This window comes from Hylobates moloch, unplaced genomic scaffold (assembly GCF_009828535.3).
Source record: "Hylobates moloch isolate HMO894 unplaced genomic scaffold, HMol_V3 SCAFFOLD_17, whole genome shotgun sequence".
NCBI classification, from domain to species: Eukaryota; Metazoa; Chordata; class Mammalia; order Primates; family Hylobatidae; genus Hylobates; species Hylobates moloch.
Genome location: NW_026652292.1, coordinates 35,359,885 through 35,380,140, shown reverse-complemented (window position 1 = coordinate 35,380,140; position 20,256 = coordinate 35,359,885). Strand labels below are relative to the sequence as shown.

The 20,256-nt window shown below is 36.6% G+C and overlaps 1 protein-coding gene and 1 pseudogene across 6 annotated transcripts in view; one reads left to right on the top strand and one right to left on the bottom strand.

Annotated features, from left to right (window-relative positions):
* The window catches only part of RICTOR (RPTOR independent companion of MTOR complex 2), a 133,598-nt gene that overhangs the window by 38,674 nt on the left and 74,668 nt on the right, over positions 1-20,256 (top strand). For all 6 annotated transcript variants that reach the window (XM_032136080.2, XM_032136079.2, XM_032136081.2 and 3 more), the window contains exon 3: positions 13,653-13,750. In XM_032136080.2, coding sequence (XP_031991971.1) covers positions 13,653-13,750 — 98 coding nt within the window. The remainder of the gene's footprint in view (positions 1-13,652; positions 13,751-20,256) is intronic.
* On the bottom strand, positions 12,076-12,511 carry LOC116457094 (androgen-induced gene 1 protein-like; annotated as a pseudogene).

Below are 20,256 nucleotides of genomic sequence, written 5' to 3'. Positions count from 1 at the left end.
CTGCCCCTCCTGGGGGGTGCCTCCCAGTTAGGCTACTTGGGGATCAGGGACCCACTTGAGGAGGCATTCTGCCGTTCTCAGATATCAAGCTGCGTGCTGGGAGGACCACTACTCTCTTCAAATCTGTCAGACAGGGACAATTAAGGCTGCAGAGGTTACTGCTGCCTTTTATTTGTCTGTGCCTTGCCCCCCCAGAGGTGGAGCCTACAGAGGCAGGCAGGCAGGCCTCCTTGAGCTGTGGTGGGCGCCACCCAGTTCGAGCTTCCTGGCCACATTGTTTACCTACTCAAGCCTCAGCAATGGCAGGCACCCCTCCTCCAGCCTCGCTGCTGCCTTGCAATTTGATCTCAGACTGCTGTGCTAGTAATGAGTGAGGCTCCGTGGGCGTAGGACCCTCTGAGTCAGGTGTGGGATATAATCTCCTGGTGTGCTGTTTGTTAAGCCCGTTGGAAAAGCTCAGTATTAGGGTGGGAGTGACCTGATTTTCCAGGTGCCGTCTGTCACCCCTTTCTTTGACTAGGAAAGTGAATTCCCTGACCCCTTGTGCTTCCCGGGTGAGGCGATGCCTTACCCTGCTTCAGCTCACGCACGGTGCGCTGCACCCACTGTTCTGCACCCACTGTCTGGCACTCCCCAGTGAGATGAACCCAGTACCTCAGTTGGAAATTCAGAAATCACCCGTCTTCTGCGTCGCTTACGCTGGGAGCTGTAGACTGGAGCTGTTCCTATTTGGCCGTCTTGGCTCCACCCCCAAAATTATACAACTTTTAATAGATGCTCTGTTCAAATGAATTATTAACTATATCTAGCTCACTTTCTGTTAGTGTTGTATACCTAGATCCTCGTCTATATTTGATAGTTACAGTATATAATAATTTGCTGATAATAAACCAATTAAAGACATGGTTTTTGTTAATAGAATTTTAAGACAATCACAGGAGTGGCCTGGTAGATGTCACTTGTTTAATTTATCCACAGGTACAGAATGATAAACTGCCAGCAAGGACTTTTTTTTCTTCCATTAATTATAACCTTTTCTCCTTGAAATCATTCAAAGTGAGCAATTCTTTGGAATTAAAGAAAGGAAGATGTTTTTGTGTACACAGAAAGAGGAAAGTATAAAACGAAGTAAGTTTATAATTCAAAATTGAAGGGGGAGGAAAATAGATCTGAATCCCGGAGTCCTTGAGAAGAAAAATTTAATTATTGTTAAAAACATGTAGTTATTTGTTTTTCAACCTTTAGTTTCGGGGGTACATGTGCAGGTTTGTTACATGGTTAAGTTGCATGTTGCTGAGGTTCAGTGTACAAATGATCCCATTACCCAGGTAGTGTGCATGGTACCCAGTAGGTTGTTTTTCAGCGCTCACTCCTCTTTCCTCCTTCCCTGACTACTAGTCCCCAGTGTCTCTTTTTCCCATCTTTAGGGAAGAGAATTTTAATATGTTACAAATCAGCAGAAATTGCCATAACTCTTTCTGCCATCATTATTATAAAAGTAGGACACTGGTGAGCCAGGGGCAGTGGTTCATGCCTGTAATCCCAGCACTTTGGGAGGCCAAGACGGGCAGATCAGGAGGTCAGAAGTTCGAGACTAGCCTGACCAACATGGTGAAACCCTGTGTCTACTAGAAATACAAAAATTAGCCAGGCATGGTGGCACACACCTGTAATCTCAACTACTCAGGAGGCTGAAGCAGGAGAATTGCTTGAACCCGGGAGGCAGAGGTTGCAGTGAGCTGAGATCCCACCATTGTACTCCAGTGCTCCAGCCTGGGCAACAGAGCAAGAGTCTGTTCCAAAAAAAAAAAAAAAAGAGTAGGACTCTGGTACAAGAAGCCAACAACACAATTCTAGTCTCTGGGAGAAGGAGATAATGGAGCAGATGTAGTCCTAAGAAAAACAGACACTGCAGTTGAAGTTTACACTTAAGGCGATCATATTATTTATAGTTGTTATTTATAATACAACCTGGGATACTTTGGGAAGTGAAAATAGATGGTATTAATAATTACAGTGGTATACTAACTGTAAATTGGAACCCTGACAAATCAGATATATGTGTTATATGTGCTATAATATTAGTATGAAGAATGTATCATAAGAGTATAGAGAAGGGGGCTTGTAGGTTAGGAAAAACCTTTACTAATCTAGTCTGAGCTAGACTTCTAAAGAATGAGAAAGTTGTTCCCCAAGTTGGGTTGAGAAACAAACGGCATGCCAGGTTAAAGGGACCTAGTGCCATCTTGCTGTCCATGTTGCTCTGTCTCTATCCGTATCATTGCCTCTCAAGAAGCGCTTCGTGGTTTGTCGTTTTTCTGAAACAGCTATGAAGCATTCAGTTGGTTAATTGCACTTCAGTTTTCCTACCTAGGCATTGGTTCTCCTGGCAGTTTCTGCTCATGAACCTCTTTTCTAATGTGTGACTCCCTGTATTCTCGTGTCTATCTTTATGATCTTGGGGGTAGTGGTTTGCCCTGTGTCCTCACTTCTCTTACAAATTCAAGAAGAGTTGTTGATTTTTCAGTTTGTTCAGATTTTTACTTGTTGTTAGAATGATGTGATGACTTCCAGGCTCCTGTTTTGTGGAACCAGAAATGAAGTCCATGTTCAGTTTTCAGTATGATAAACTTAACATTTTAGGAACATTATAACCCAGGTAAACTGATTGACTTGCCATTGTAATTGATTGACAAGTTTTTCTTTACTATTTTTGCCATTGTATTTATATTTAAAATATACCAATGATCAAAGGATTATTATGTGCTTCAGTTGCTTGAGAGAAAACGTGGTTATTTCAAGTATGTAAACGGAGGATAATACTTGTTCTCTGCATTCCAGATGGTTACACCAGAACAAATAGACAAAAATTACAAAGGGGCAGATTTTGGCATCAGTAAAGAAAAAATGTTCTATTTTTCTATCCAAAGATGGAATAGGTTTTCTTGGTAAATTTTGACTTCCTCTGCATAGTTATTTTATCATAAACTAGAGGCCCTCAGAAGATGCTATCCTTGGGATACAGCCTTTCTCTACTAAATTATGTAACTTTTTGAAATTAATAATTGTTAGAATTTCAGGAAATGTTAGATTGTTTGAAGCAATGCTTTTCTCATCTTTTGTACCTGTGGGTAAGGGTGAGAATATGGACTCCCAGTGTCTTTGCTAGTGGAGACAGTTTTGCTTCTGGCTTTTGCAAAAGTAATGCTAACTACAGTAATCTTCATATACTTTTAGTCGTATCTGCTCACAATCATAGATATTAAAGACATAATTACATATCAGATTTGTGTGATTGTTTTATTTTGTTCTACTGTTGAAGTCGCGTATGTATCCAACTTTTCTAGTTGGATATGTTGTAGTATTTGTTTATGTGTATTCACAAATACATCATAGAATACATTGTTCAGCTCTACTCCCAGTCCCAGATTCTCTTTGAAATTTTCAGGAAGGTAGATAAAATGATAAAAGTTAGATTTGTACAGTTAATCTCGCAGTGGCTTGGAGATTGGATTAGAAGAAAGAGAGGCAATATAAGCACAGGAAATTAATTCATTGTGCAGCTTTTGCCATAATTTAGGTATGAGTTAGAAGAGCATTTGAAATGCGGCTATGGTTGATAGAATTAAAAAAAGGGAAAAGATGTCAGAAACTTTAGAGAGGAGTAAATAGCACTTTGCTGGCCAGTTGAAGGTGAGAGATCAGGGAGAGGAAAATGTCAACGATAACTTTTAAGGAGAAATTTTCCCTTAAGGTGGAAAAGAATTTAAAGGACCAGTAATTACTCAGAGTTTGCTTAACTGCCTTTTCTTTTCAGTGCCTCTTTAAGGTGGTTATCAACAAGCCTGGTCAGTCATTAAATGTAATAATCGTTTTTTTCTGAACAGTTATAGGTGATAAATGGAAATATATGTAGACATTTGCTTCAAGATTCTATTCAGCCCCTAGCCCTTCAAGAAAACATTTTATAAGTAATTTTAATTAGAAGGAGCTCATGAGTGTGAGAAACCTTGTATGAAGCCTAGAAGAAGAGATAATGACAGGAACTAAAGCTTTGTTAGGTTCGTGCTGCCTGATAGCCATTATATGCATATCACCCTCCTTTCACATACTCCTTTTATAGTTGTTTCTTTTTCCTTCTTCTCTGTCCTCTTGGTGTTTTGCTTCACAGGGCTATTGGAAGGGATAATTAGCAATACTTACTGGAATTAGTACATGACCAGACATATACTTCATGCTTAGTAAATGTTGGTTGGACCCTCCTCCTGTTGAGTACTGTTAGCAGCCACAACCTGGTCTTAAAAAATGTTTACTCACATATTTATTATTTAATATAGAAAAATAATTCTTGAAAGCCTACTGTGTGGCAGAGACTGTGGTGGGCATTTGAAGATAATTGTAAGCAAGATGTCCTTGTCCTCATAAAGCTTAAAACCCTTCATAGAATCTTGGTTCATGTTATATAATTGTTCACCTATTTTTTTTACTGTCCTGTTTTAGAGTCAAAATATTAGAAATTACAGAGCTACACAGATAATGCTCTAGAGTAAATGACATCTCATCCAAACTACTGAGAGTTTAGGTAAGAGTGCTGGAAAATTAAAGGCTAGGTAAGTGATGGGATAGTGGATAAGAATTGAGGGATCCTTGAAGTGACCGTAAGATGTCGGGGAATATATTCTGAGAATATACTTATGACAACATAGTGGCCTGTTGAGTTATCAGCATATTTGGCTTTATTAAATTTGTACTGACTCCTTTAATTATAATTTACTCCTCTTGCATGACTGAAAAAATAGTTTCTTTAAGGATTTGTTTGAGGTTTCATTAATAACACTTTTAGATAGAATTCTGTATCAAAAAGTACGTCATATGTTATATAAGCAAAACAAATTCTACCTGCATATTAAATGATTTCAGGTAGTTCACACTAGAGTAAGAAAGAGGGTCATAATTTCTAGTATTTGTATAGCACTTTATGGTTTGAATATTTCTGTATGGAATATCTAATGTAATCATTAATATAGCTCTGGAAGGTCATTATTGTTTCTACTTTAGAAACGAATTAGTCTTGGATCATGAAAGTAATGTACTACTAAAACCCTCATATAATAAAAGTTAATTTAAACAGACTAATGTGTTAAACACTTGCCTGGGCCACCTGTATAAATTTCACATGATTACTCCATGGAAATTGGTTATACTAAACAAATAACTTTTAATTATAGTCATTATTTATTGAGTAGCTGTTATGGGCTAGGCACTGTGCTAAGGAAGTTATATCTCACATTTTGCAAAAGCATTTTTAAAGTAGGTAAATATTTCCACTTTACGTAGAGAAAATGGATGCTCATAAAGTTAAGTGATTTAGCCAAGGCTACATGGTTTGGGGGTGAATAAGCTAGATTTGAATTCAGTTCTTTTTTATTCCAAAGGTTTTTTTCCTTTCCATTACTCCCAAGTAGCATGTGCATGCCAGCAGTTTTTGGTCATTAATTTACTGTAGGTACTTGGATTCAGATTTGTTTAAAAATCAATTTTGTGTTGTGTATTTATTGACAGGTAAAGATAACAATATAGTTTATTGCAGCAAGTTATAAAGCAGCATATATTGAAGCCAATTTTATATTAATGTTTACACACATATAAACATATACATATGTGTGTGTGTACATGTGCACATACAGAGAATTGAGCCAAGAAATAAATAAATGAATAATTAGTGAATAATGGTTTATATGTTAGTTTTCTCTTGGTGGTGTATGTATTATGTATCTTTGTATATGTGTGTGTTTAAATATGTAAAGAGTTTTATGATATGCTAATCTTTGTTGAGCTGTAATTAACACAAAATGTACATATTTTAAGTATGCATTTAAGTGTCATTCGATAATTATCCACTACTTCCAAACAAGATATAACATATTTTTATCCCCTTCCCTAAACCCCCTTGCCTGTTTCCAATTGGTTACTTTATCTTCCAGCAATCACTATCTGATTTCTATTATAGATTATTTCCGCTTATATTTGCATTGCATACAAATAGAATGATACAATATATACTCTTGTGTCTGGCTTCTTTTTCTTAACGTTTTTGAAATTCATCTATGTTGTATGTATAAGTAGTTTTTTTCTTATTAATATTGTTTTGGTTTTAAGAGACTGGGTCTTGCTCTGGCACCCGAGCTGGAGTGCAGTGGCACATTCATAGCTCACTGCAGCCTCAAACACCTGGGCTCAAGGGATCTCCTGCCTCAGCCTCCCTAGCTGCTGGGATTACAGGCATGAGCCACTGCACACAGCTCTGTTTTTCTGATTTTTGATTAATATTCCAATATGTAGATATACCACAATTTGTTTATCCATCTGTTGATGGACATTTGGGTTGTTTCCAATTTGGGGCTGTTATGAATAAGGCTGCTATAAATATTCTTGTACAAGTATATTTGTGGGCATGTATTTCTAACTGAGAGTGAAATTACAGAATCATAATATTGACAGGTGTATGTTGCCAACAGTTCTTTAAAGTGATTGTAACATTTCATGCTCCTCCAACAGTGTGTAAGAATTCCAGTTGCTCCATAGCCTCTCCAACATTCGATGTTGTCATTCTTCTTGATTTTAGCTATTCTTAATAGATGTGTAATGGTACTTCTGTGGTTTTAATTTTCATTTTCCTGTTAATTAATGATGTTAGGCACCTTTTCTCATACTTTTTGGCCTCTTATCCTCTTTTGCTTTCACATCTATTTAAATCTTTTACCTGTTTTTACATGGGTTATTTTATTGTTGATTTGTAGATGATAGTCATATATTGGTTATTAAAATCTTGTCTGATGCTTGTGCTGTGAATGTTTTTTACCCATTTTGTGGATTGTCTTTTCATTTTCTTAATAGTCTTTTCATGAGCAGAGGATTAGATACCTCTGTCAGATAATTAGCTTTATACTAATTAAGACTGCTTTCTATTCTGTATACTTAGAAAAATATTTAACACTGATATGTAAAAATGCTTCTGCAGGATGGAAGTGTTAGTAATTTTTTAAAATTTTCTTTGACTTTTTTATTTTTCAAAATGTCTACAAAATAATGTAACATCAGAAGTACTCTAAAAAATAAACTTTAACATAAATATGTGTAACTTATTGTGACATTAATATATAATACTCCAGTGAATACTATATACGTGCCATGCAATACATGATAATGAAGCACATATAAAACACATTACACTTACATTTATTGTATTTATTTTAAACTGCTTTTTCCATTTTTACTTATAAAAGCAATGTAGAGAGATTAATTATTTTAATCTAGTCACAGCCAGGAAGTCTTCTTTTTTTTTTTTCCAGTTCCTCTCATTTTGTGCATGTTTTTTTGTACTCATTTAGAGAAGTAAAATATAGTCCAAGACATAAAAATAAATCATCAGTAATTTTTACCACCTAAAATTAACTTCTCTGAAAATATTTTTGATGTATATACTTTCCTAATTGCAAGAATCCTTGAATTGCCATGTATTATCTCCTTAGAGGTAATTAAGTGTTAACCCCATCTGTTTTCAGCTATACTTAAAGTTTTATACAGTCCTCACTTCCAAAAATATATAAGGCAGTGTAAAGTCAAGAAAATAAATCTCTTGACATTTTGGTTTCTCTTCTAAATCTGCATTTTGTTTTTCTTAATAATACGCAGTGACTAGTATGTGAGAGTAATACATTATTTTTGATTTTTTTGAGATGGGGTTTTGCTCTTGTTACCCAGGCTGGAGTGCAATGGTGCGATCTCGGCTCACCACAACCTCCGCTTCCTGGGTTCAAGCAATTCTCCTGCCTCAGCCTCCTGAGTAGCTGGGATTAACAGGCATGCACAACCACACCCAGCTTATTTTGTATTGTTAGGAGAGACGGGGTTTCTCCATATTGGTCAGGCTGGTCTCAAACTCGTGACCTCAGGTGATCCACCCACCTCGGCCTCCCAAAGTACTAGGATTACAGATGTGAGCCACTGCACCCGGCCATCCATTATATTTTTAACTCATCTATTAAAAACAATACCACAGAGTATCTACAGTGTCACAAGCAGAATAGGCAACTCCTCAATGGAAGGACAGGAGAAGACAGATCAAATTAAAGATGGTTGAAATCAATTGTATTCAGCTCTACAATTGAAGATATTAAATCACTGGATATTTGGAATTGCTGCAGTTACTGCATTACCTCCAGAGAGATTCATCAGGAATACATATAGTATTTCCAGTCTACACAGGGTGAGGAAAAGAGCCACTGTAATTCTAGTAGTTCTTTTGTATTTTGCTTCCTTCCATTTGAGTAGTTGCCTATCATAGCAAGCTACCCACATTTATTTTTTCCTTTTTTTTTGTTTTGTTTTGTTTTTGAGACAGGGTCTTGCACGGTTTGTTGCCCAGGCTGGAGTACAAGTGACATTATCACTGCCCACTGCAGCCTTGACCTCCTGGGCTCAAGCAGTCCTCCCACCTCAGCCTCCCGAGTAGATGGGACTACAGGTGTGAGCAACTGTGTCTGGTTATTTTTTCCTTTTTTCTCTCATACAGCCATGGTTTTCTAAACTTTAAGCCTTCAGAGAATATCATCTTAGTTAGATTATCTCATTTCTGACCTTATACTTTTCACATATTGCTGTTATCCGTAGACAGTTTTAGAGAGGGAAGATTGGAAACACTGAGAGTAGGAAGAAATAGAGACAGATAAACCTCTCTTTAAATTTCTTTTTGCCATTTCCATATCTGTTCACCCTATCCCCCATATAAAAACCATGTCAATCTCAGCTTGCTCACTACTTTAAGTGGTGACACTCTAAGGGTTGACAGACTGCAGCTCGAGAGCCAAGTTTGTTTTATTGTAACAGTGCAATGAACTGAATGTTTGTCTCATTCAAAAATTCGTATGTCAAAATCCTAACCCGTAAGGTATTGGTATTAGGAGATGGGGCCTCTGGGAGGTAATTAGGTCCTAAGGGTGAAGCCCTCACAAGTGGAATTAGTGCCCTTATAAAAGGGACCCCAGGGAGCTCTCTAGCCCCTTTTCCCCACCATGTGAGGAGACAGTGAGAAATTGGCAGTCTGCAACCTGGAAGAGGAACCAGGACCTGACCATGCTTTCACCCTGATCTTGGACTTGCAGCCTCTAGAACTATGAGACATAAACTTCTGTTGTTTAAGAAGCCATTTGGTCTCAATTACTTAGTTTTGTAGTATACTGAACTGAATAATACATGTGAAAAGTCCATTTTCTACACTTGCTTTCTGATCTAAAACATTAGAGTTGCATAGCTGCAACGGAAACTTATGGCCTACAAAGTCAAAATACTTACAGAAAATGTTTTTCAGTCCCTGGTCTAGCAGGTAAAGAAGAAAGCAGAGATTTCTCATTTTATTACCAGGGAAACTTTAACCTGTTATTTCAAGTTAAAAAGTTCCTCAGAGCAGCATTGTACCACATGAGTATTAGATAGTGGTTCAGTGTCTAAAATGGCCCTATTTTAATTGATCTGGAAGTCAAATACTGTCTGGGAGGTGGAGGTTCTTGGTAATTATATAAAGGAGAAAGCTTTGAGGAGGAGAAGGAAGGAGAAAGGAGAAAGGCTGATTCATCTTGGTTTGGGTTAAGAAGGTTAACATCTTCATTAGGCAAACATTTGACTCATTGTTGAGTTATTACCACCTGTCAGTTTTTAAATTATGTGCATGCAGTTTGTTGTTGTTGTCATCAGTTTTCTTCCACTTCTATGTTAGATACATTAGAGAGGGAGTTGTCTTGTTTATTGCTATATTTCCAGTACCTAAAACAGTACCTGATCATAATAACCATTCAGTTAATACTTACTGAATGAATACACTTAAAACAGTACCTGATCAGAATAGCCATTCAGTTAATACTTGTTGAATGAATACACTTAGATATGAGATTTTGCTTTGTAACAAGATTGTGGTTTAAAAAAAATGTCTGCAATCAGTTTGTACCCAGAAAATAGGCAGTATTTAAAAATTTGCAAACCTTTGTAAGGAATCTATCTTTTCAGACTAATCATCGTAACTATTAGTCCTGTTAGATCATTAGATAGCAGTAACTATATTGTCACGAGTTAATCTGTTTGGTGCCTGACAAGCTAATGATAAACTGAAGTAAAATGTTTAGATTATACATTTCCATTAGATGAGTTTCACACTAGCTTCTATGAACCTCAACCCTGACTTTGCAAACTACCATAGGTCCTAAATTATCTAAAGGGTTGTTATAAAATTTTTATGAACTTCTCAGATATAGTTAAATCATCTTAATGCCATTGACTTGCTTATAATTATTCTCCTACAGTCTTTTCAAACAGATACAATTTATAGTAGTGAAAAGATATTACTAAATACAGTGACCTGTTCATGGCCCCTTGTAATTCTTTTTAATAGATCCAGTCTCACTCAGTAATGGATCATTCGACTTTCAAAATAACTCCCCAAAATCGCTAAGTGTAAAGACATGCTAAACCAGAAGTCTCCAGCCCCTGAGCCTGTACTGGTACAGGTCTGTGGTTTGCTAGGGACCGGGCTGCACAGCAGGTGGTGAGCAGCAGGGGAGTGAGCATTACTGCCGGAGCTCCACCTCCTGTTAGATCAGCAGCAGCGTTAGATTATTAATAGGAGCACAAACCCTATTGTGAACTGCACATGTGAGGGATCTAGGTTGTGCCCTCCTTATGAGAATCTAATGCCTGATGATTTGAGGTGAAACAGTTTCATCCCAAAACCATCCCCACCCCAGGTCCATGGAAAAATTGTTTTCCACGGAACCTGTCCCTGGTGTCCAAAAGGTGGGGACTGCCACGCTAAATCACTTAAGATTGAATTTTATTTACATTAAAAATATTTCATCTGTCATGAAAATCAAATGATTGATCTCAGCATGTAGCAACTTCAAAGCAATTGGAAATAGCTAAGTAGTGTACTTAGTGCCTTGACACCACATTTGTTGTCATAGGCAACACCCAGTATAACAGAATGGAGTAAGGTAGGCAGATGCAAGCTAAATTTAAAACAGGACAATGCAAACAGTTTCATTTGGTGAGGAAAACACTAATTCAAAACAGTTCCTTGAGTTGGTGTTAACAGATAAAAATCTCAAAGGAAGTCATAATGGCTCTTAAACTAAAATATCAAAAACTTGGTAATGTATTCTTAAAATTGTGCTTTTGTTTTTATTTAAAACAAATAGGATGGTGAAGATTTTAATAGTTTATAGCCATCTGGAGAAGTTGACAGTCTATTCCAGAGGTGGCAAACTACTGCCTATAAGGCCATATCTGGCCCATGGCTTGTTTTTGTGAAGTATATTTTTAAAGCATTTGTTTCATTACTCTAAAGATGTTGCTTCATTGTCTTCTGTTTTGGACAAGAAATCCGTTATCTTTTTTTTTTTTTGCTTTGCTTTATGTAACTTCTTTTTTTTTCAATCTGGCTTTTAAGATTTTCTCTGTCAGTGGTTTTGAGCAATTTGATTATAATCTGCCTAGGTCTAGTTTTCTTGGCTTGTTTTTGTAAAGCAAGTATTTTTTAAAGCATTTTTTCTTTCATTATTTTAAAGGTGTTGCTTTACTGTCTTCTGTTTTGTCCTGTTTTGGATAAGAAATCCGCCGTTATCCTTTTTGTTTGTTTTTGTTTTTCTCTATGTAACTTCTTTTTTTTAATCTGGCTACTTGTAAGATTATCTCTATCAGTGGTTTTGAGCAATTTGATTATAATCTGCCTAGGTCTAGTTTTCTTCATGTTTCTTGTGATTGGGGCTTGTTGAGCATTTTATTGGTTTATTGTTTTCATCAAATTTGGAAATTTTTCATCCATCACTTTTTTCTTTTTTTGCAAGTAAGACTTTATTAGGTACTTTCTCTCTCTTAGGAGGATTTGGGTCCTTCCAGATGAAGCTCCAAATTACTAGACAATACACTGTTTCCTTCAGTTGCAGCAAGTTTATCCCACAGTGGGTGCTCAGGAAAGCATCTTGAGGGTGAATGGGTTTCAGGCCATTCATGGTTAAGTTTGTCTGATGCTTTTGTTAGTTAAGATGTTCCTATGTCATTTCTTGGAAGCAGTTTTGTGTCTCCCTCCAAATAGTCCACCACCTGGCTGCACCCCACCTCCATCTGTCCCCCAGCTACCAGGTAATAGTGAATGGTTCAGAAGGTGCTGCTCTGGGGCAGCCAGGCCTTTAGCTGCAACACAGAACAATGAACAGCAGCAATTTCCAACTCCCCCCCTGGGTCTGATGCAAGGGCATTTTGATGACCTTCTAGTTGCACAAGATAGAGCAGTACGACAGAAACACCACTGGCAGCACCTGGCAGGGGACAAGAGCCATGTTTGCAATGGGCCTGGGCAGGCTGGGTGGCCTTTATCCATCATTTCTTCAAGTAATTGCTCTGTTCCCTCAATTCTTTCTTTCCTTTGGGGTTTCCAGTTACACATATATTAAGCAGCTTAAAGTTCCACAGCTCACTGATAGGGTTATGTCCCAGTACATGCATTGTAAGTTGCAAATGTCTTAAGTCAAAAATGCATTTAATGTACCTAATCTACCAAACATCTTAGTTTAGCCTAGCTTACCTTAAACGTACTCAGAACACTTACATTAGCCTATAGTTGGGCAAAACTATCTAACACAAAGCCTATATTATACTAAGATATTGTTATTTCATGTAATATATTGAGTACTATACTGAAAAACAATGGTTTTATGGGTCCTTTAAGTATAGTTGCTACTAAATGTGTATTGCTTTGGCACCATGTAAAGTTGAAAAATTAGGTCTAACCGTTGTAAGTCACAGACCATCTATATATTTTATTTAATTTTTTGGTTTACTCGAACAGGGACAGTATATTTGGTCCCTTTTACTACATTGTAGCCATGCTGTCAAACAGCTATCAAGTGAAAGTTGTGATGTTGAGATTTTTCTTAGTCTGTTTTATGCTGCTGTAACAGAGTATCTGAGACTGGGAGATTTATAAAATACAGAGATTTATTTCTCACAGTTCTGGAGGCAGGGAAGTCTGAGGTCAAGGGTCCTTCATCTAGTAAGTGCCTTCTTGCCATGTCATCCCATGCTGGAAGGTCAAGAGAGCACTGGAGGTGGGGTGAGGGGAGAGATGCTTGTGAGAGCATGAGCACAAGCAAGGTGGGGGTGGTGCATGCAAGAGAGAGCCAAAAGCTTTTATAACAAACTCACTCTCATGCTAACCCACTTCCTCCTTAACAATCCATTCATGGGGGCAGAGCCTTCATAACCTAATCACCTCTTAAAGGTCCCACTTCTCAGCACTTTTGCATTAGTGGTTAAGTTTCCAACACAACTTTGGGGGAACACATTCAAATAATGGCAAGATTTAAGATTTTGTGGTTGAGTAATTCCAGGCAATGATACAGAGCTGGACCATGGGTACAGGGGAGTAGAGATGTGAAGTTAATTGGATTCCTCACAGACTTTGAAGTCATTTAATAGATTTGGGGTGGAGGATAAGACTTTAAACCAAGAGCCAAAGTTGTGAAGTTTTAATACTGCATGTTTTATGTGTTTGAGCAGGAAAATACTCATAAAATTATGTTAAATTGTCTTGTCTTTCCTTCTAGAGCCTTCTGATAACTTAAGAGAGATTCTCCAAAATGTGGCCAGATTGCAAGGAGTATCAAATATGAGAAAGCTAGGCCATCTGAATAACTTTACTAAGGTAAGTAACTTGAATTTTTATCATTATCTAAAATTCTTTGTTCCTTACCACACTTACTAAATGTTTCTTGACCATCATTAAATACAAATTCTTGTGTATTCACTCAGCATTAATGCTTTTCTTTCCTGCTTCTCATGGATTTTGTCCGGTGTATCTTAAAAATGTATTTGTGTAATAGAAGAATTATATCTTTGTTATAGAAAATTTGGTAGGTTCAGAAAAGAATAAAATCACGAGAAATTTACAATTCAACCTTTTATTCACATAAGGATGTATTTCTTTTCCCTTCTACTCATTTTACTTGATAATATATGGTACAGGCATACATTGGAGATATTGTGGGTTTGATTCTAAACCACTGCAATAAAGTGTCTCAATAAAGTGAATGTAATAAAGCAAGTCATGAGTTTTTTGGTTTCCCAGTGAATATAAAAAGTTATGTTTATACTATAATGTAGTTCATTAAGTGTGCAATAGTATTATGTTTAAAAAAATGTGTGTACCTTAATTTAAAAATATTGATTAGAAAATACAGTCATCTGAGCCTTCAGCAAATTGTGGGGTTTTTTTTGTTGGTGGAGGAACTTGCCTCAATGTCAGTGGCTGCTGCCTTATCAGAGTAGTGGTTGCTGAAGGTTGAGGTGACTGTAGCCATTTCTTTAAGTAAGACAGCAATGAAGTTTGCTGCGTTGACTCTTCCTGTCATGAAAGATTTCTCCGTAGCATGCGGTGCTGTTTGATAGCATTTTTTCTTTCAAAATTGGAGTTAGTCCTCTCAAACCCTGCCACTGCTATGTCAACTAAGTTTCTGTAATATTCTGAATTATTTGTTGTCATTTCAACAGTGTTCACAGCATCTTCACCAGGAATAGATTTCATGAAACCCTGTTTTTGCTCATCCATAAGAGGGAACTCCTTATCCATTAAAGCTTTTTCATGAGATTGCAGCAATTCAGTTGCATCTTCAGGCTCCCCCTCTAATTCTAGTTCTCTTGCTATTTCTTCCACATCTGCAGTGACTCCCTCCACTGACACCTTGAACACCTCAAAGTCATCCATGAGTATTGGAATAAACTTCTTCCAAATTCCTGTTAGTGTTGAGATTTTGATTTCCTTCCATGAATCAGGAAAGTTCTTAATGGCATCTGGAACGATGAATCCTTTCCGGAAGGTTTTCAGTTTGCTTTGCCCAGATCCATCAGAGGAATCACTGTCTACGGTGGCTGTAGTGTCGTAAAATGTATTTCATTAAAATAAGACTTGAAAATCAAAATTATTCCCCAATTCCCCAATTCATGGGCTGCAGAATGGATGTTGTGATAACAAACATGAAAACATTAATCTCCTTGTAACCATCAACTCTTGGGTGACTAGGTGCATTGTCAATGAGCAGTAACAATTTGAAAGAAATCTTTTTTTTTCTGAGCAATAGCAAATACTGTTTTCTCAACAGTATGTTTAAAATATTTAGTAAACCATGCTATAAACAGATATGCTGTCATCCAGGCCTTGTTCCATTTGTAAAGCACAGACAAAGCAGTTTTAGCATAATTCTTAAGATCTCTAGGATTTTCAGAATAGTAAATGATCATTGGGTTCAATCTAAAGTCACGAGCTGAATTAGCCCCAGACATGAGTCAGCCTGTCTTTTGAAGCTTTGAAGCCAGACATTGACTTCTCTCTAGTTATGAAAGTTCTCGATGGCATCTTCTTCCAGTTGAAGATTGTTTCATCTGCATTGAAAATCTGTTGTTTAGTGTAGCTACCTTGGTCAGTGATCTTAGCAGTATCTGCTGGATAACTTGTTGCAGCTTCTGTATCGGCACTTGCTGCTTTGCCTGGCCATTTTATGTTATGGAGATGGGTTCTTTCCTTTAACCTCATGAACCATTCACACTTTTCTTCTGCAGCTTCCTCACCTCTCTCAGCCTTCATAACATTTAAGAGAGTTGGGGCCCTATTAGGCTTTAGTTTAAAGGAATGTTGATAGCCAGTTTAATCTTCTATCTGGACCACTAAAACTTTCTATCAGCAGTAAGGCTGTTTTGCCTTCATATTATTTGTGTGTTCATTGGAGTAGTACTTTTAATTTTCTTCAAGAACTTTTCCTTTGCATTCACAACTTGGCTACCTGTTTGTCTCAAGAGGCCTTTCTGGACTTTCTTCACTAAGCTCAGTCTCTAACTTGTGACTTAAAGTGAGAGATGGTTGACTCTCCCTTTCACTTGAACACTTAGAGGCCATTGTAGTGTTATTAATTTGCCCAATTTTACTTAAGTATTGTGTCTCAGGAAATAGGCCCAAGGAGAGAGGGAGAGACAGGAACAGCTAGTTGGTGGAGGAATTGGAACACACATTTATTAAGTTCATCGTCCTATATGGGTCCAGTTCATGGTGCCCCATAACAATGATAATAGTTACATTGAGGATCACTGATCACAGATCACCCTAACGGATAATAATAATGAAAACATGTTTAGTATTGTAAGAATTGCCAAAATGTGACAGACACGCAAAGTGAGCACATGGTTTTGGAAAAATGGTACCAATGAACTTGCTTGAAGCAGGTTTGCCACAAACCTTCAATGTGTAAAAAGCAGTGAAGCTCAATAAAATGAAGTATGCTTGTAAGTATTCGTATGTAACTATATATGTGTGCCATATTTCATAAATATAGCCATAAGCCCAAAGAACTATATTATAACTTTCTCTTTTCCTGATGTTGTATCCCCATTATTTGGATCTAAATTAGAGCCCAAATTGTGGGGGCCCTGTTCCCAAACAAATACTGACTTGATCTCTAATAGCAGCCCAGAATTCTTGAGTTTGATGAGTGGATTGGTATGTTTCTCAGCCTTGTAATGCTGGACAGCCAATTCATGCAAACACTAAAATGCCTGCTATTTTAGGAGATACCCTAAAATAGAAAACAGAATGGGTCTTTGGGATAACGTTCCCCCCACCTTTTAGTATATTAAATATAAATTGTTTTTAATGAAAGAATTGTTTTATGTTTTAACCCCTTGCTACTCAAAATATGATCCACAGTTCATCAGTATTGGTATTGCCTTGAAGCTTGTTTGAAAATGCCCTATTTTAGCCCCACCCCAGACCTACTAAATCAGGATCTACAGTTCAATAAAAGAGTCTCAAGTAAATGTATGTATACATTCAAGTTTGAGCAGCACTGTTTTAATCCTTCCAAATATTCTTTGTTAAGTAATTGAACTGTGACTTGGATTTGATTTTTATTTCATAGAAATAGAAAGGGATGAGAATATAGTCACTATGTAATACAATTTTTTATGTAGTATTGTGCAATAAATATAGGTTGAGTTTTTTTCTATAGCTAGAGAAGCGAGTACATAGGCATTTATTTTTCCTTAGTGAAGTTTTAAAATATTCTGGTTGTTTTTTAATATATAAGAGATGAGAAAATGATTTTATATGAGAGATGAGAAAGTTAATTTTTAAAAAAAGAGCTTTTAAAAACATTGAATAGGTACTGGAGAATGGGCTTTCAAAAGTATGGGCATGTATTTTGTAGTGTGAGTGAATGTAATGAAAATCTTCAAACATTTTTCTTCAACATGGTGGTGAAATAATGTCAAATCTTTAAGACCCCAACATTGTTCCAAGGTTGCAAAATGCATCTTCTAGTTTCATTGTCTTTTATTAAATTTTATAGTTTTATTTCACCAATCTTCACTCAATTCAAATAAGCCTCACTTGCTTGGTTTTAACTGTTAAAAACAATTATAATAGAGGTCTGTGGCCTGTTTGCAATTGTAATTACTGTTATAACCAAGTTTGCACAGCTAGATAATATAGTTCCACATCTCTTGCCAACATGATTCTGAAAGTGGGGGATGGAGGTTAAGAATGGCAGTAATTCCTGTTATTTTACTTTGTTACCGGCATGGGTCCTACAGCAATCTTAAAAATCTAGAATAGTGTTGCCTAATAGAAATATAACGTGAGCCACATATGTAATTTTAAATTTCCTAGTAGCCATACTAAAAAAAAAGAAACAGGACATTAACTTTAATTTTTATTAAGCCAGTATATCTAAAACATCATCATTCGATGTAATTAGTATAAAACATTATTAAATGTTATTTTACTATTTTTTCATACTTAAGTTTTGAAAGCAAGTTTATAGTTTATACTTACAACAAGTTTCAATTAAGATTAGCCACATTTCCGGTGCTCATAGTCACTTGCAACTAGTAGCTACTAACCACATTGGACAGTGAAGATACACAGCTTTTTGGGACAAGAGTGGCTTAAAAGCCTTCATTTCTAGGAATCTGTTGAACACCTCTTATTCTCCCTTCTCATTCTTCATTTATTTCTGCCTAGTTCCCAGGTTTTCTTGCATTAGGATTAGTTTCCCTTTTTTTCTTTCTTCTTCTCTCTTCAGTTTCCTTGTTTTCTGTTGGTCTAAATTTCTCCCACAGTATTTAACTAAGTTATTCACTCCACCTCCTCTCTCTCTCTTGATTTGTGCTCCCCCACTCTCTTCTGCCCTTTCTCCTTCTCATCCCTTCTCTACTTCTTTCTTTCCCCCCTTCATCTTCTCACTCTTCTTTCTTCACCCTTCCTTGTCACCTTTCTCTTCCTCCCTCTTTTCTCAGTTCCCTTTCCTCCCTTCTCTGTTCCCCCCTCCTTCCTTTTCTCCGTTGTACCACTGTAGAGTATGCAGTGATATATCTCTGTAATGAAGGCTCTAAACTTTTGTGCTTTTTATCTTATTTGTTTTTTGTTTTACCATGTCCTTTTTAAAATGATTTTCATATATCCCTCTGGCCTTGGTGCAAGCTTTGTAGCAGCCCCTTTCTTTGCTATGTTGCTATGGTTTTAAAATCCTGATAGCCAAACTTATCAAACTTATTAGAATTTGTCTATTCTAAGAGTGAGTACATCCTGAGTCAGGATCTTAGGGGCTGTCCCATGAATAAACTCCATGAACTTTGGACTTGATAAAATCTATTTTGGCTGCTTAGTGATGTGCTGGGAAAAGCATGAGCTTTAGATCAAACAGATGGAGACTTGCAGCCCAACTGTGATTAACTGTCAGGGCAATCTTAGGCAGATTTCTTTACTCAGAGGTAATCTTGCTTTCTGTAGAGGCAAGGTCTCAGTCTAGTGCCTGACACATAATATGTGCTCTATAATAGGTAGTGCCTTGATTCAACCTCATGTTTTGTTTTTGTGTTTTTTTGTTCTTTTTGTCACTTCTTTAGTTTTTTAGCTGACTGTAAGATGGTGAGTCTGCTTAATAGTTTGAGTTGTCAGTTGGTAAACTATTACTGTAAATCAGGGTTCTTCAATGCTGGCATTACGAATAAATTGAACCAAATGATTATTTGTTTTGAGAAGCTGCTGTGTGTATTTTAGGGAGTTCAGCACTGCCCCTGGCCTCTACCCACTAGATGCCAGTAGCACCCCCGCCCCAAACCAGTTGTGACGAGCAGAAATCTCTCCAGATATTGCCAAATGTTCCCTGGGAGACAAAATTGCCCCCCATTAAGGACCATTTCTGTAAATGTGTGTGTAGATTTTATTATAAAATTTATTCAAATATGCAGCACAAAACAAACACTGAATTTAATTGTACTGTGTCTTGAATTCCATTTGTTAGAGACCTGGGTTTATAAATATTTAGGTAACTAGTATTCCTATAAAACCTGTAAATTCATTCATTTGCTTATTGAGTAAAATTTAGGAATTCTCAGAAATTTCTAGGAATAGCTCTATAGAATAAGAAAATAAGAAAAATAATTATGATGCCAGGACCAGTGGAGTTTGTTTGCCACCCTCTTCTGTGTTTCCATTAGTTGATAGATATGCCTACTAAATTTTATCTATTTTATTATTTATTGTGGGTTGCTCTGTTATTAAACTGAGTTTCTCAAACACAAAAAAATACGTAGTATTTATTTTTCCACCTTCATGTCCCTCTCTACTCAAAAGCGTGTCCCATAATATGTGTTTAATTAATGGTATTATATTAGTTTGGGAAGATGATGCATTTTAAATATGAGTTTTTGTTTTTACTGGCACTTGTTTTGTTATTAAGTATAAGCCTGTTAGGATTAAGTTGTCTTACTAGAACAGTGACATTAGAATGTTGTATAGGGTGAACTTCAGCTTCAAAACTAAACTTCCTTTTAAGGTATAAAGAAAGGGAGCTAGTGATGTGATCCTTTAACCATGTGAATGTCACACACCCATTCTTGCCTTCTGACATCATCTCACTGGATAAAGTAATGTGTATAACAGACTGCTGATGAATATAATCTTAATATTCTATTTTTATAACTGACAACATGCTCATAATCTAAAGACCTGCTTTTTAAAGATGAAAATATTTCAGCTCTTTTATATCTTAAAAGTTCTCTTTTCCTATATTTAATCTCATATATTTATATTAAAAGAAGCTTTAAAAGAATATTTATTTTGTTCTGCTTTTTAAAAACTTTAAGGTATAAGCTAAGTATAAA